Source organism: Oncorhynchus keta, chromosome 2, assembly GCF_023373465.1.
Source record: "Oncorhynchus keta strain PuntledgeMale-10-30-2019 chromosome 2, Oket_V2, whole genome shotgun sequence".
NCBI classification, from domain to species: Eukaryota; Metazoa; Chordata; class Actinopteri; order Salmoniformes; family Salmonidae; genus Oncorhynchus; species Oncorhynchus keta.
The window spans coordinates 69,326,109-69,342,908 of NC_068422.1; the positions used below are offsets into that span (position 1 = coordinate 69,326,109).

General features: G+C 43.6%; 1 protein-coding gene across 2 annotated transcripts in view; it reads right to left on the bottom strand.

Moving 5' to 3' along the window:
• Positions 1-3,251: 3,251 nt before the first annotated feature.
• LOC118375422 (zinc finger homeobox protein 3-like) overlaps positions 3,252-16,800 on the bottom strand; it is a 192,022-nt gene continuing 178,473 nt past the window's right edge. For both annotated transcript variants that reach the window (XM_052481661.1, XM_052481660.1), the window contains 2 exons: positions 11,134-16,695; positions 3,252-9,964 (listed from right to left, as the gene is read on the bottom strand). In XM_052481661.1, coding sequence (XP_052337621.1) covers positions 8,232-9,964; positions 11,134-16,695 — 7,295 coding nt within the window. In that variant the 3' untranslated portion in view covers positions 3,252-8,231. The remainder of the gene's footprint in view (positions 9,965-11,133; positions 16,696-16,800) is intronic.

A 16,800-nucleotide genomic window follows, 5' to 3' on the forward strand; every position in this document is an offset into this window, starting at 1 on the left:
GCCCTTTACTGTTAATATTGTAGGGTGAATCGTAATGGCCCACTAACCTCTGTGACTCCTGTGCATAAAGTAAGGGAACAGCTTGGAGCCTACTGCATGCCAAAAACTACAAAGGATAACACTGTGAATATGATACCTACTCTAACACTAAATCAATGTTACATTCATAAGTCTGATGTCATGCTGTACAGTTGAGATATACAGTTGAAGTCGGAAGTTTACATACACCTTAGCCAAATACATTTAACTATTTCACAATTCCTGACATGTAATCCCAGTAAAAATTCCCTGTCTTAGGTCAGTTAGGAGCACCACTTTATTTTAAGAATGTGAATAGTCAGAATAATAGTAGAGAATTATTTATTTCAACTTTTATTTTTTTTCATCACAGTCCAAGTGGGTCAGAAGTTTACATACACTCAATTAGTATTTGGTAGCATTGCCTTTAAATTGTTTAACTTGGGTCAAATGTTTCAGGTAGCCTTCCACAAGCTTCCCACAATAAGTTTGGTGAATTTTGGCCCATTCCTCCTGACAGAGCTGGTGTAACTGAGTCAGGTTTGTAGGTATCCGTGTTCACACACGCTTTTTTAGTTCTGCCCACAAATTTTCTATAGAATTGATGTCAGTGCTTTGTGATGGCCACTCCAATACCTTGACTTTGTTGTCCTTAAGCCATTTTGCCACAACTCTGGAAGTATGCTTGGGGTCATTGTCCATTTGGAAGACCCATTTGTGACCAAGCTTTAACTTCCTGACTGATGTCTTGAGATGTTGCTTCAATATATCCACATAATTTTCCTTCCTCGTGATGCATCTATTTTGTGAAGTGCACCAGTCCCTCCTGCAGCAAAGCACCCCCACAACATGATGCTGCCATCTCCGTGCTTCACGTTTGGGATGTTGTTCTTTGGCTTGCAAGCCTCCCCCTTTTTCCTCCAAACATAACAATAGCCATGATGGCCAAATAGTTATATTTTTGTTTCATCAGACCAGAGGACATTTCTCCAAAAAGTACTATCTTTATCCCCATGTGCAGTTGCAAACCGTAGACTAGCTTTTTAATGGCGGCTTTGGAGCAGTGGCTTCTTCCTTGCTGAGCGGCCTTTCAAGTTATGTCGATATAGGACTCGTTTTTACTGTGGATATAGATACTTTTGTACCTGTTTCCTCCAGCATCTTCACAATGTCCTTTGCTGTTGTTCTGGAATTGATTTGCACTTTTCGCACCAAAGTACGTTCATCTCTAGGAGACAGAACGCGTCTCCTTCCTGAGCGGTTTGGCGGCTGTGTGGTCCATGGTGCTTATACTTGCGTACTATTGTTTGTACAGATGAATGTGGTACCTTCAGGCGTTGGAAATTGCTCCCAAGGATGAGCCAGACTTGTGACGGTCTACAATTGTTTTTCTGAGGTCTTGGCTGATTTCTTCTGATTTTTCCATGATGTCAAGCAAAGAGGCAAAGAGGCAGTTTGAAGGTAGGCCTTGAAATACATCCACAGGTACACCTCCAATTGACTCAGATTATGTCAATTAGCCTATCAGAAGCTTCGAAAGCCATGACATCATTTTCTGGAATTTTCCAAGCTGTATAAAGGCACCATCAACTTAGTGTACGTAAACTTCTGACCCACTGGAATTGTGATACAGTGAATTATAAGTGAAATAATCAGTCTGTAAACAGTTGTTGGAAAAATTCCTTGTGTCATGCACAAAGTAGATGTCCTAGCCGACTTGCCAAAACTATAGTTTGATAACAAGACATTTGTGGAGTGGTTGAAAAATGAGTTTTAATGACTCCAACCTAAGTGTATGTAAACTTCCGACTTCAACTGTATGTGGTAGCAGGTTCCTGGCCTATGGTTGGCTACAGGAGTTACTACATCTACTTGGATCAGAGTGAGTCGTCTCTTGGCCTCCAGGTTGCTCATTAGAAATCATAGAACAGCCTGTCCCAGCAGCCCTCTGAAAGGTCTCTTTCAGAGTCACAAAGTTAGGACAACTTTACAATGTTGAATATTGTTCTAATTCTAGACATTCAGTTACATGGCATTGTTTAAATCATAGAGATCATTCTTATTCTATGGTTTAAATATTCCCAATGTAATGTTAATGGGGAGCTAACATAGCTACCATAGAATGAGCTAGTGTCATGTAAATGCATGATAATGATGAAACCTCATTGGCCCAACTCTCTAAATACATGGCTCTGGTCTCGTTGTGCCATGTGTGATCGAGCTCTGGTCCCAATGTGCCATGTGTGATCTGGCTCTGGTCTCGTTGTGCCATGTGTGATCTGGCTCTGGTCTCGTTGTGCCATGTGTGATCTGGCTCTGGGCTTGTTGTGCCATGTGTGATCAGGTACAAGATCATTTGCCTTTCATTCTCACATCCTCATTGCAATAGTCATCCAAACACATGCAAAACAGTGACACACACAGACACTTGTAGCACATTCTCTAGGCTGAGAGCTGCAAACATCACACACAAGCACTAATAATTAGAAATCCAAGCTTCTCAATTACTTAATTTTCAAACGAGTGCCCAGGACTAATACACAATGCACTTGAGTTCCAACATCAGTCAAAAGGAATTAAAAAGTACTGCTGTTCATAACATACTTCACTTGGAGGTATAATTTTTTTCAGCCTTAATCAACTTGAATTAGTCACAAACAGCCACTTCTAATTAAGTGAGATCCTGCATTCGTTCCTTAATATGTTTTAATTAATCATGTCCAGAGAGCGTCCCTACCAGGGATCTAAATATGAAGGATGACACATCTCAGGGCATGGAAGATTAAGAAGAGGCTCAAGAGATCTGACAAGATCACACTTTTTATGCATTAATTAAAACAATGACGATGCAAATTATGTTTTAAGATTATTATTACCCTTAATAAGATACAAATGTGAAGGATAAGGTTTGATAATAATATATATTATGGAGAATACTGCTAAGCTATGGCTGTGTAAGGTTACTGTATTTGAACTCTACACTGTAAATACAAAGCATAAAGGATCAAATGTTCATGGTTGGTACAGAGAGTGGAGCTATAGTAGTATCAACGTATACAAATCATTCATGGCAGGAAAGGCCTTCTGATTTGAGCTAAATGTAGAAACAGCTATTTAGTGTTCAACATTCTCTCTCTGTATGTAACACTCAACTTTTGTACTCATCTGCACTTTTCATTCATACAATACAACCAAATTCAAACAAAACACACAAGGATGAGGCACACAAGAAATGCATTTTATGCTCATCCTTTTTTAATGTATCACAATGAGCAAGAAACATACTTGATGAAATATTTTCAAAGGAGTATATTCAATTACCATCTACAATCAACTTAACTAGGACAACAAGGTTTTTGTGACAAAAGTTTCTTTAAAAGTCTGAAGTTCCATGTGGTTTTATGTATGTTAGTTTCCATGTAATTTGGTACAGTTTGGAAATCTTCATCATATAATTACAGTAACAAAAAAGCTAACAAGACTACAGTATAGAAAAGACATCAAGAACAACATTTTTGGTTTAACTTGCTCTTTTTTGTACATTGCAAGGCTGTTTTTTCTACCCTCAGTGGGCTGCCTGGAGCCACGGAGCCATGCTTGTGAGGCTCGGAGGAGGAATAATTCAAGGAAACAAAAAGAAAAAGAAAATGCATTAAAAAAACTTTGTGGCACCAGGAGTCACAAAAGGAACAGAGAGAGCTCCAAGTAACAGTTCATCTTTGAAGTTGGAGCAAATGGTTTTGTTTGGTTGTTTGTAAGTTTGGTTGTTAATTTTGGTTGATTCGCTTTTTTTGTGTGTATCTGCCTCTTTAGGAATGACAGCCTAGAAAACCCTTCCCCTTTCTCTCTGGCTCATTTCTCTTTTTGGTTGGTGTGATGAACAGAGAGAGGGGCGAGCCGCCATCTGACTGGAGAGCTTATACTTGTCCATCAGCGAGACAAGCAGGAGGAAATGAAACAGGTAGCAACAACATGAACCGGGAGAAATGAAGCGAGCATCTCTGTCCATCCCGTCCAGAAGTGCGGAAACATGTCCGTAAAAGAGCAGAAGCCGAGGCCGAGCTGGAGAAGAGAGAGAGACAGACAGAGCCAGGAAGCAGCTGGAGCCACTATAGTTCAGCTTCTTTATCTAATGTCTTTCCTCTCCGTGTCACATGTCCACTGGTTCCAGAGTCCATTCCCATCTCAGAGATGTAAGCAAATATGGTTGTGATATTAAGCCGCCTTGAGCCTGCCTTTGGCTCCCATGCCCAGTTTTGGTGTGCCCACAGCCTCCCCTGTCCTCTCAGCAAGATCTCCAAAGTTTCCCAGAGTTCATTTCTTCTTTTCATTCCTTCTTTATCATTTCAAACAAAAAAGTTGATGTCTTGTTTTAAATATATCTATATCTGTATACATGTTCATTTTCACAGTGGGCAAAAGATGACCTCTACAGCAAAACCTTGTCTTTTTATTTCTTTGTAATTGTCCATGAAAATCAAGTATCCCAATGTGAGTCAAAGGATCTCAGTTATCTATTGTTTTGTGCCACAATAAAATATACATTTATCTGGGGCACAAATTGTAATTTTTATTTTTGTTTTTAACTGCATAAAGCTTTGGCCACATTCATATATTCAATCAAAATAAAAACTGCTCAGTGCTTCGGTATCGTCGTTCTCCTCTTTTTGATTATTGTTACCTTTAAAATTCAAATTTTCTAAAACTTCACAATTTTATTCATAATCCAGCTTTCGGTTCAGTACGTTTTGGTGCGTAAATAAAGGTACAGTATAAAATAAAATGTATAAAAACTCAAAACTGATGCTGGCTCTTATGAAACACACTCATACGCACACATACAAACTCACACACACAGTCCATGCTGGCTGAATCTGTTGTGAAGAAGACCATGACCGTCTTCCACGAAAGAGCCCAAAACAAAGATTACACTTTGGAAATAAGAGATCAAACAGTGTCAAAAAAGACAAACAAATATAAGAACATTATTACACCATAAAGTGGCCAGGTCATAGAATAAAGTTATTTTTTTAAATTCAGCAATTGAAATTAAAGCTAGTGTTAATTTATATGAGGAAAAGTCATATACAGAAACTAAAATAACATACAAATAGTTATAAGAAAATAATAATACATGTCTGACATCTGAAAACCAAAATAAAGCAAACGCATTCAAGAATAAACTGTACAACATTAGAATTCTCAAAAAGAATCATATGAACAATATTCTAGAGAACATGATTAGAGGAGTGGCAAGCTTGCAGACCAAATCAACCCAATTTCAACAGCATGCGTAAGGAAGTATTAACACCAAATCACATTGCTCTGCAAGACGTAACACTTTTAACACACTTCCTAGATTGCAGCTTTGTATGAATTATGGCAAATACACTTGCTATACACTAGTGGCCGAAAACCAGTTATTCACAAATTTAAATATGCCTTGGTTTTGGTGTAAAGGAATTAAATAAAAGTTGTTAATCTATGAGAGAGTGTGGATAATTAAGCACATCCATTTCCACTGCAATAAGATGGAGCGAGTGAGCTCTTTGGACATGAAGGCATGACATACCTCTTAACTGCAGTATCTGAACACAAGGGACATCTTCAAAAAAACTCCTGCTTTTTCCAGACTTATAACGCTTTGGAATGAAGACGTCCCATAGAAACCTGTAATCAACATCGTGCGTGAAAATGGTTTAAAGCCCTGCAGACACCTGGGCCAAGTCACAACTGGATGTGCCAGAAAGTTGGGCCAGCACTCCAGACTTATCAAAACAGCCATTATTTCCTTCTGAGACTTGTAAGTTGAGAGGCATGATGATGTAACCTAGGAGACGCATCAGTACCAGATGTATCATATACATGTATTGGTAACCACTATTACTTGCTGATCAAGTGAGTAACAAACTTAACTGGAAGGAGGGGTTCTTATCAACTTTCCATGCCAGACACAAAATGACAGATCAGGTCATTTTGTTTAGCAAACAGAATGTAACTTTACTACACAACAGCTTACAGTCACCTTAGAAATGAGAAAAATATGTAATAATAATTCAAATTATTAAAATTAAATCAGTCCTTGCTTAAGAAATAAACAAAAAAAATGTTGATGTGATATTTGGAATGCACTGTTCTTTACTAATGTTATATATAATTGGCTTTAAACATTGGTCTGTTCAAAAAGAAAATCGGCAAAAATGTCCTTTGGAACATATATTCACAGTCTTCAAAGTTCCGTTTTTGCAAGAAAAATAAAAAAAGATGTCGCAGAGGCAGGAAAATGGTTTATTGTTGTTTTAGTTAAAGCTTAGCCAAAAAGCAAAATGAGCATGCATCTAGCTAGGTATTCTTTTTTCAAAATTCTACATTAGCAGCAAAACGTATGTCCTTGAAGACCAGACCTTATACATTTTCTTTAAAAAAAAAAAACTTTTTGTGAGTAACAGAAAAGTTCAAACAAAGACTTATAACCTCTATCTTACAACTGCAATGGCTCTGTAACACTGCTACTCCACAATGCAAGGACAAGGTTCCTTTTTTGGTTTTTGGTATTCTTGGTATTTTACGTAAAAAAGCCACCTGTCTGCTTGCAAAGAAGCAAGAACGGCAACTCTGATGCGTACTCCTTTATTTTAAAACTTTGTTTTCTTTCCTCTAAAAACAGCAACAAATTCTCAAGTATAAAGAAGCCTCTTTTCTCATCTTTATGCACCAATGGTGAAAGTGTTTAGTCTTTGGATTTTCTTTTTGTTTTAAAGCGTGGAAATTATTATTATTATTATTATTTTTTCATTTTCTTCATCTATGACAACAACAACGTAAAGTCTAAATGAAAATAAAGCCGAAAAAATACTGTAGCCACACTACATGAAGAACAAAAGGCCTGCTTCGTAGTGCACGAGGAGGAGTAAATATCTTCATATCTACAAATGCAGGGGACAAGAAAAACAAAGTGAGGAGAGAGAGGAACAAGTAAAGTGAGAATTATGAGTCAGACAGAGTTAAGTGCACAAAGGTAACAGAAATAAAATTAAATATTGTTTAACATTTCACCCCAGGTCTTTTTTTCTTTTTTGGTTAGAACCATACCAACCAAAACAGAGAGAAAAAACATTTTGAAAGAGAGGATCCTGCCTAGTGGGAGAGTGGCAGTTGGGTGAACGTTAGCCAAGAAGCCGAGAATAAGACAGAAATAAAGTTCAGGTAAGTTACTGCTCCATAATCTAGTCTATCGGAATGACCAAGACAACATCAAATGAAGCGCCTTAAAGTTGGACGATACAAAAGCTAAATGTACAAAGTCTTTTTTCAATCTACCATACTGTTTAAATTCATTTCCAATGCAACAATCTACTTAACACCAAAAATGTTCATATCTATCATAAATACAGAAAGTTTTTTAATCAAAAAAATCTTTTTTTATCCCCCATCAACATGTCTCCAATGCTCTCCAGATTGCAAATTTCCCCCTTTAAGAGTATTTCAAATGTTTAAAATCAGCAGATCAGCTACCCTTTTAAATGCCCAGAAAGCTATGCCTTTATGATATTTTCACTCATTTTAAAACTTTCTGTCATTAAAATCAATTTCTGGAAAAAAATTAAATAATAATGTTTCTCCTGTTTGGAACGAAAGGTGTAAAACAATGAATTTCTGGAACAGAAAAACGTCTGTGAGCTGTTGACCTGAGAATAAAATAGACATTACATTATTCTTTTTACTTTTGCAAGCCATTGGTATTTGAATGCTTTGATAGCAGAAAACTGTTAGACTATTCTCCCATACAGTACATACTGGCTTTTTGTGACTGTGCTATTAAGTGGAAATAATTACACAAACAAGGGACAGCTTGTTGACTTTGTCAAAAGGGTTCTTGGGCCATTTAACAACTTTGAGGCAGTCCAGCATTCCTCCATCATTACCCAAAACTTAATTGCAGTGATCTTTCTATTCTTATACATATAAATGTATATATTTCAGTTGAAAGAAATGAAAACCAGCATGTTGATATGGGAAAACAATCCACTAACATTTAAATTTTTGGTTACAAGCTTTGGAATTGCAGTTAGTCTTTACACATCTTTTTCTGAAATTGTTTTGTATACTTTTAAACGTATTTTAACATCGCTGCTTTTTTGTTTGTTTTTCCCATTTGTGTTTTTTTTTTGTCTTTTGCGTTTTTTAAATATTGTCCATCACCGAAAGCTCTTTTACAATCTGATGGAGTCCGTTTCTACACTAGCAAGATTACTACTACAACTACTACTGTCTTTGAGACAGCCGGGCTGTTGCGGCACCTCTGCCGTCCTGCCCAGCCTGTCTGCTGACTTCTGACTGCTGTCAGAGTCAGACTCGTCGGTAAAGACGTCTGTTGGTATCGAGGTCTGAACTCCTGAGGTGCTCAATGAACTTGAGGTAACCGTTGAAGGTGAGGATACTGGAGGAAAAGAAGAAGAAGTAGAAGAAGGAGTGGCATTGGGCTTCCCAGCTAAAGCTCTGGAGAAAGGGGCCTGGGGCCAGGGTTTGCCGGCAGCTGTGGTGTTGAGTAGGGTGGCAGAGGAGGAGCACAAGGATGAAGAGACAGAGGAGGACGGCATGGTGGCTGATGTCGTTGGCGGGGGAGGGGGGATGCTGATGAGATGAGTGGCAGACTGCGAGGTAGATGCGGTGTTAGGATCGGGGAAGCAGGCTGAAGAGTGAGGTAATAAACTAGTAGCGTGCTCTTTGGCATTTCTGGCTGATCGCTTGATTGTTCTGTGTTTGTGCAAAGCCGAATCCAGGTGTTGACTAAGCGCTTTGTCCCCATCCAACGTTGTGTCGCAGGCCAGGCAGTCGTAGAGGCTGCCCACCCTTGCACCTGCGCCAATGGGGACACGCAACAACACCTCTTGCAAGTTTGCCACAGACTGACCGAAAAAGCAGATAGACTTCAGGTGATTGACGGCCGCTTCTTCCTTGCTGAAGACTGCTTGACATTTGCGACACGCCAGCCTGTACTGCACCTTGGGGACGATGTATTGGTCTAGAAGGGGGTCTGCGACTTTGCCATCCATTTCGTTCTGCTTGGAGGGTAGGTTATTGTGAGAGGAGAAGGAGGAAGAGATCTCTCTGTGGGGGTTGCCTTTCTGCTCCTCTGTTTTCGCTGGATCTTTGGCAGATTCTTTGCGGTCCCCCGAAGGTTGAGGGGGTACTGGAGTTTGGCTCGCTTTGGGTTGCTGGATCTGCTGAAGCTGCTGCTGCTGCTGCTGTAGCGCCTCCTGCAGGCTCTGCTGATATTGCTGGTAGTGCTGAAGCAGGGACCCTGGGGACAGGCCCATCAGCGCTTGGGACAATGTTGGGTTGTAGGGGAACATGCTTTCCATGCCGTACATTGGCTGCAGATAGCCGCCTTGGAGAGTCCCAGGTATCTGCGGGGCGTAATACGGGGAAAATCCAGGCATGAAGTAGGGCAGGAACTGACTAGTCAGTAGAGCTGTAGGGTCTGATGCCAAGGCAGCCTGCAGGGCCTGGAGCTGGGCAGGGTCTACCACATACTCCATACCCGGCGTGGGCATGGAGGTGGCGGGAACAGCTGCATCTTGTTTTTCTTTCTTGGCGCTGGCAGCAGAGGTGGATGGGGCTGGGGTGCCTCCAGTGGAGGATGGCGTTGAGGGCTTCTCTGTCTTCTCCTTGTGGTGGGGCTTCTCCTTCTCTCTTGACCTCTCAGCATTACGGTCTTTGGGGTGTTCAGGGCGGGAGCCTGACTGGGTTGTTGTGGTGGTGGAGGTGGAGGTGGAAGTAGGGCTGGAGTGGGCGACAGATGTGTTGGCCTGTGCTGGGCTGGGTGATGCCAAGGAGGAGGAGGAGGGAGGCTTGTTGGGTAATCCAGACGTGGGGAGGCTGGGTGAAGGAACACTGGCGCCAGGCATGTTCAGGAGGTTTGGAGGTTTGGGAGGAGTTAAAGCTAGAGGATTTGAAACAGAGAAATGGGAGAATTCAGAGTTAGAGGGGGATTCAAGACATTAGTTATTCATAGATGCATGTATGTGTTTTTCTAAGTAAGGTGTTTTAGAGAGCTACTGTATGCACTAATTATTGGAGCTCAGTGCATTAATAATAACTGAGCCCTTCTTGAAGAGAAATGTTTTTCACCAGAGGTAATTCCTTAGATTGCTTTTGATGACTCAACGTTAGCCAATCAGAAACTCAGCCTTTCCAGGAAGGCCCATAAAGAAGAGGTCTCAATCACAATATTTACTAGAGTTAATCAATCAAGATGCAGCTGGTCAATAATAAAGAAAACAACAGACAAACTGAGGATTTAGTTACATCTTAAGATAATACAGACTCTAGTGTCTACTACTTCAAACATGTGCAAATGGTTTCTTTACATAAAGTATGACACTGACCTTTAAACAAACTTAGGAAATCTTAATCAAAACATGTAATTTAAATTATAATAAGGTCAAGTACTACTAATGTTCCCAAGGTCAAAGAGGTTTGAGAAGGAAGTGAGCTATTGTTATTCATTTGAGGACTTGTTTAATGTTCTCTAACTGAATGGTAACAGTTCAAGTAGCTCATGAAGTTGACAGCAGATGTCTGGAGATGTTTATTCTGATTTTATATTGTATTTGTTTGTTGTACAATAACGCAGGCCAACACTGTCAAATGAACGGAATGAAGGACTTTTACTAGAATGCATGACTCATTATGAAATACAATGTGATGTAAAACATAGCATGCTTACAGGTACCTGGCAAATCCAGATTAAAACGGAGGGTTCCCTCACACTGTTACATTGTATTACATGTAGAGTATATCGTCCAATGTGAATATTTCCAGATGATAGATTGATTGATGACAAGGGTATTTAATCTGAAGAAGGTCAAAACGTTGCCTACTGGAAAACGTAGGAGAAATTCAGAGCCCTATTTAATCCAGAAGTGCTTACTAGTTTTCCCAGTTAATATCTAGTTAATTGTTTTACTTGAATGAGACCCTCAGACTAGTACAGCACTTCTTTTCAATTGTGGATATTACAAAATATTACATTTGATCCAAGAGGGCTTCATTGGTTTAAGACAATTCTGATGAAACAGTGATCTTTGTGACGTCTAAGTGATGACATACCTGAGTTTGATGAGTTAAAGCCAGGTAGGGAGGTGCTTCCGACACCTGGCAGAAGTCCAGGGGGCATCCCTTGCAGATTTGAATAGGCAGACTGAAGATTCAGGGCCTGCAGGGCGGGGCTATCAAAGATCCCCTGCTGCTGCATGGCTTGCTGCTGTGCCAGTCCCAGGACCTCATTGGCTTTCTTGATGCGATCCATCTCCTGCTGGGCCATCAGCTGGCGAACAGTGGCTGGGTCAAAGTACTCCTTCTCCTTGTCCAGTTGGCTCCCAATGGTGTCCTTTACCTTGGTGATGTGTTGCGCAGAGAAGATGTGATCTCGCACAGAGAGACGGGCACTGTACTTGACACTGCACAAAGTGCACTCCGTCTTCGGCCCCTCGTAGGACGTGTGGTTGATCCCGAAGTGCTTAGCCATGCTGAGCTTAGCCTTTTTCTCCTTGGCGCGAGCATTCTGGAACCACACCTGAACCACCCTCTTTGGAAGTCCGATGTCATTGCCAAGTACCTCACACTCCAGCATGGTAGGTGTCCTGTAGTCATTGAAGCAGGACTTGAGTAGCTTCAGCTGGAGGTTAGTCATCTGAGTTCGGAAGCGCTTTTGGCCAGGACGGTCTCCACTGTCGATGCTCCTGCTGCCGGAAGCTCCGGGGCTTGGTGAACAGGGATCAGCCAGACTGGAGGTCTCACTGTAGTCGATTATATTCTCATTTTCATAGTCTCTAGCATAATAGCTTGTCGCAGGGCTCACCAGCCCTGATGACATCTGGTCGTCATTTTCAAGAGAGGGGGCTGTACCCACAGACTTAGACAGGTAATCACCACTATTTTGACCATGCTTTTGATCAGCACTGTCATTGTCAGCATTGGCCTCATCACCAGTGGTGGTATCTGTGATGGCCGTATTTACTGAAGAACAGTCGTCATTATCAAGTTTGTTCTGGTCAAAGCTAAGGTTGACAGAGGACATAGATGGACTCTCAAAGTCCTCCATTCCTCCTTCAACTTTAATGGATGAAGGGCTCAAAAGGGCCCTGGGAGACAAGTCCATGTTTTTGCTCACTGGTGACAGAGAGGAGCATTGTCCATCATTGTTAGAAGGTGCAAGCTGGGAATAGCTGGAGATATCCAGAGGATCCATCTTCATTTGCATCCCTTCCTCAGTGAACATGCCAGCGAGAGCTAGGTTGTAACCAGCACGTTTGGCTTCATGCCAATGGCGGGAACGGATATGCGCCTCTAGTGCAGTTTTCGCCTTGAAGAGAGCACGACAAAAAGGGCATCGCCGGTGAGCTTGAGCAGGCCCTACAGCCCGAAACTGACCCTTCCTTTCCCTGGCTCTGGTATTTTGGAACCAAACTTGCACTACCCTCTTCTTCAGTCCCACCTCATGAGCAATGTGGTCAAGCATTTTTCGAGTAGGGTTTGAGTCCAATAGGTATTTCTGATAGAGGATTTCCAGCTGCTCAGGTGTGATGGTAGTCCTGAGGCGCTTGTCTCTTTGTGGCTCCTCCCCACTGTTGGTGCTGTCATTCTCTCCTGGGCTAGTGCCTGCTTTCTCCTCCAACTTCCTCTTCAGGGAGTTCATGGTGGAGGTGGGTGTTGATGGAGAGGTGGCAGAGCTGCTTGGAATCTGTGGCATGGCCCCAGAGAGGAGTTGACTGGCCAACAGGGGATTGCTTGGATCGAACAACATGAAGGGCATATCCATTGGGCGGTCCAAGAACTGAGGGTGGATGAATTGGTTTTGCACAGAGAGGAAGTGGAGTTGCTGGTGCTCCTGCCAGTGCTCAAAGGATGGGAAGCCAAGCTTGCACTGCTCACACTGGTATTGGATCATTTGCTGTGCCAGCTGTTGCTGTGATGCAGAGCTCATGTGAGGGTTGGGGCCCATGTGGGAGCTCTGAGAAGCTCTCTCAGCCTGGGTTGTCTGAGAGACTGAGGGACCACAGTCACGTTGCTGCTGAGAGAGGGAAGGAGAAGAATGCTTGTTTGTCTTTGGGGCTGTTTGTGGCTTCTCATCTCGTGCTTCTCTTCTCTGATGTTGAGTCTCAGATTGGGGCTGATGCACAGTCTCCTGTTTGATGGTGGTCTGGTGCTCACGTGGATCTGAGGACATTTCAGCCAAATGTTTGGGCTTCTCATCATAAGAGTTTGATGTGTTAGCTGGTGAGGCTTCCTCCTTCTCAGAGGATGAGAGGTGGGAGAAAGCTGAGGTGGAGGGAGGGAGAGGGCAGAGGCTTGAAGAAGAAGGCATAGGGGTGTGACAGGAGGACCCAGAGGGGGTGTAGTATTCATGAGAAAGATCCATAGAGTCCTCGTTTTGGCTGTCGTAATGCCCGTCATCGTCTTCATCTTTGTAACACAGCTTCTTTTGGTGCTTTATGAGGTCAAATATGCGCTGGAAAACCAGACTGCATTTCTTGCACTGGTAGTTCAGATTGGTGGTGCGAATGTAACGGTCATTGGACAGCTCTCTTCGTTCACCATCTTTGCTTCCATCCCCCTGATTTTCATAATTCTTGCGTGCCTTCTGACGAGCATTTTGGAACCACACCACAATGACACGTGTGGGGAGGCTCAGAAGGTTGGAGAGCTGTTCAAATTCATCATCTTTGGGGTAGGCGTTAGCATCAAAAAAGTCCTGAAGCACCCTCAATTGGTAGTCTGTAAACCTTGTTCTTGAAGATCTTTTACTCCCATAACACTCCTGTCTTTGAGGCTCAGGGGAAGGGGGTTTAGAGTCAATTTTGGTATCCTCCAGAGTGGTAATGGGTGGGTTGTTGAAGTTGTAGGGTGAGTCTTTGTTGCGCTGGCGCTCTTTGAAGAGGGTGTTGCGGAACCAGTGTTTGATGACTTTCTGGGGCAGCCCTGACTTATCTGCCATCTCTTTAATCTGCTCCTCATTGGGGGAGTTGTTGATGTCAAAATACTGCCGAAGGACCCTAAGCTGGTCATCAGTGATACGTGTCCTGGGCCTCTTATTCTGCTGCTGCTGTAGCATGGCTGGTGTAAGTTGCTGTTGGTAAAGCTGGGCCAGATCGTTAGCCAGTGACTGTGACTCCACAGATGACATCTGGGAATGCATTTGAGATGGCATAGACTGTAGAGACATTGACTGCATCATGAGTGGTGAGAAGAGGGGCATATCCATTGGCATGGACATTTGAGCCATTTGAACAGGAGGCTGTGGGGTCGACACAGTTGGGGGTGTGATGGATGGAGCAGAGACAGGAATATTTGGTGTTGGGGCTCTCTGTGGAGGGGGTGGAGGTGGAGGAGGAGGAGGAGGAGGAGGAGGTGGAGGAGCAGGGGGAGCAGCCTCTGGTGTCTGGGGTCTGAGTGGATACAGTTTGTCATACTGCTCTCTGTATTCCTTGGCAAATCTCTCCAGGGAGCGGAATGGGAAGAAAGCCTGGTGGATGTGCTCCTGATGACTCTTCAGAATCAGTATGTTGGAAAATAGTTTTCCACAGGCCTCACATTCCAGCTTCTCCAATCCCTCGATGGGGTCCACCACTCTCGTGATCCCACCAGGCGTGCTTTTTCCAGCTGGTCCAGGCCCTGCTGGCTTCTTCTGAGCTTTCTGCTTGTTTTCATTGTATTGAATCACTAGCTCAAACCCAAAGTTCTCCAGAAGGGCTTTAGTGGCATTTCCACGAGCATCTGACGCAATCCTTGGTGGAGGAAAGCCAGGATCGTGGTTGGAGTTCATTGCAGTCTGTTGCATCTCCTTTTTTTCGTTTGACTTGTTGTCAGAGCCGTCTTTTGTGACATGTTCCTCATTTTTCTCTCTTAGGTCTTTTTCTCTTTGCATTTCCCTTTCTCTCTCTTGCTTCTCATTGTGGGCGGCAGCGGCCTTCTGCTTTTTCTCAGCCTGGTGAAGGAGATTGGCACTCTGCTGAAGCAAAGCCATCTGGCCCTGGGCCTGAGAATGGGCTTGGGCCTGCTGTTGTTGGTGCTGCTGCTGAAGGTGGTGGTGCATCAGCTGCTGTTGCAGGCAGCTCTGAGCCTGAGCCTGCTGGGCAGAGTTCTTCAGGTCCTCCAACAGAGAGTTGGCAGTGGAGCTTGACAGGCCAAGTGCAGAACTGTTGAGGTTCATCTCTGGGTTCAGTTGGAATTCTGCTCCAGGGATGTAGAAAGGGAAGAGCAGCTGCTGTTGCTGCAGTGAGTGAAGAGCATCAGTTGTCATGGGAAAGTGCTGCAGAAGTGCTGGGTTGAAGAGCTGGGACTGGATGAGGGCAGCTTGTTGCTGGAGCTCTTGTTGGAGCTGGGCCTGGGCTTGGGCTTGGGCCTGAGCCAACTGCTGTTGTTGTTGCTGTTGAAGCTGCTGCTGCTGCTGCTGCTGTCCCCTTGCAGAGAGCATGTCTGCAAATTTCTTCTTTTTCGATTCATGGTTTTCAGACGGTGACAGATGACAAGTCATTGAGGAGTTCCCAAGGCTTTCAATGCTATGAGACTGGCTCATGTGGTTGCCTCCAAGAATACTCTGTGTAGTCTGAGCCCCAGAAGAGCTGTGGTTGCTAGAGCTGGTTGTTGAGTTAGTAGCTGGGCTTGGGCTTGGAGTTGAAGTGCTGATGGAGGATCCACCACCACTAAATCCAGAGCCACTGCTGGAGCTGGTGTTTCCTCCTGCTGCTTCAAGCTTGGCTGCTCGGGCCTTGGTCTGGTGGAGGACAGAGCGCATGTGGATCTCTAGAGTAGAGCTCTGGCTGTAAGCCACGTTGCAAGTGTTGCACTTGAATGGTTTGTTGTCAGGGCTGCTGGTGGGCTCTGGTTGACCAGTGGTGGACTCCTGTAGGGCCCGCTTGACCTTGTGCAGGTGTGAGACAGAGTTGTAGTGAACCAGAAGGATGTTCTTCTGTGTGAATGACTCTTTGCACACCGTGCACTTGAAAGGACGAGATGGGTCCAGGAACTTCTCCATAGTAAAGTTAGGACCTTTCCTGAATGGCAGGGCACGCTTGGGCTCTGATCCAAAATCTTCTAGCAATGAGCCAGAGTCGCTGCCTGTTGGGCTTTGCTTCTCCTCTTGGTCACTGTCATCGCCCTCTTTGTCATCTTCTCCCAGTCCTCCGTGGTCCTCTCCAAGTGATGGATCTCCCATGACCATAAGGTCTCCGTTCATCAGTAAGCCTCCGTAGAGCTGTTGGATGTCAGCCTCACTCAACTCTAGGTGGCTGGTTTCCAAATGTTTCTTCAAGGCCTGCAGGGTCCTGAAGCTGCGTTGACAGAGGCAGCACATGGTGGCTGCTCTGATGACGTGGTACTGCGAGTGCAGCTGCAGTTTCTCCACCGTCTTGAAGGCCAGGCTGCACTGGTTGCAGCGGTACTTGTAGACATGCCGGTCCGAGACAGGCAGCTGAGGCCTTTTGTTGTGAACCTCGTTGAAGTGCACCTGGAGGGAATTGGAGGACTTGAAGACCTGGTTACAGCCTTTCTTCCAACACAGGAATCCTGTGTCTTCCCTTCCAGACTGCTGATCCTCCAGAGGTGACTTGCGAGCTTCAGCTATTTCTGTAGGCAGTGAGACCCCTTTCTCAGGCTCAGCATCTGATGGTTCTGTCAATAAATAAAGAGAAAGAAAAAATGGATTAAAGAGGCTCCCACATAAGCAGAGTCTTTGTGCAAGAAAATGTCATTTCAACAGAGGACATCTTATCTCTA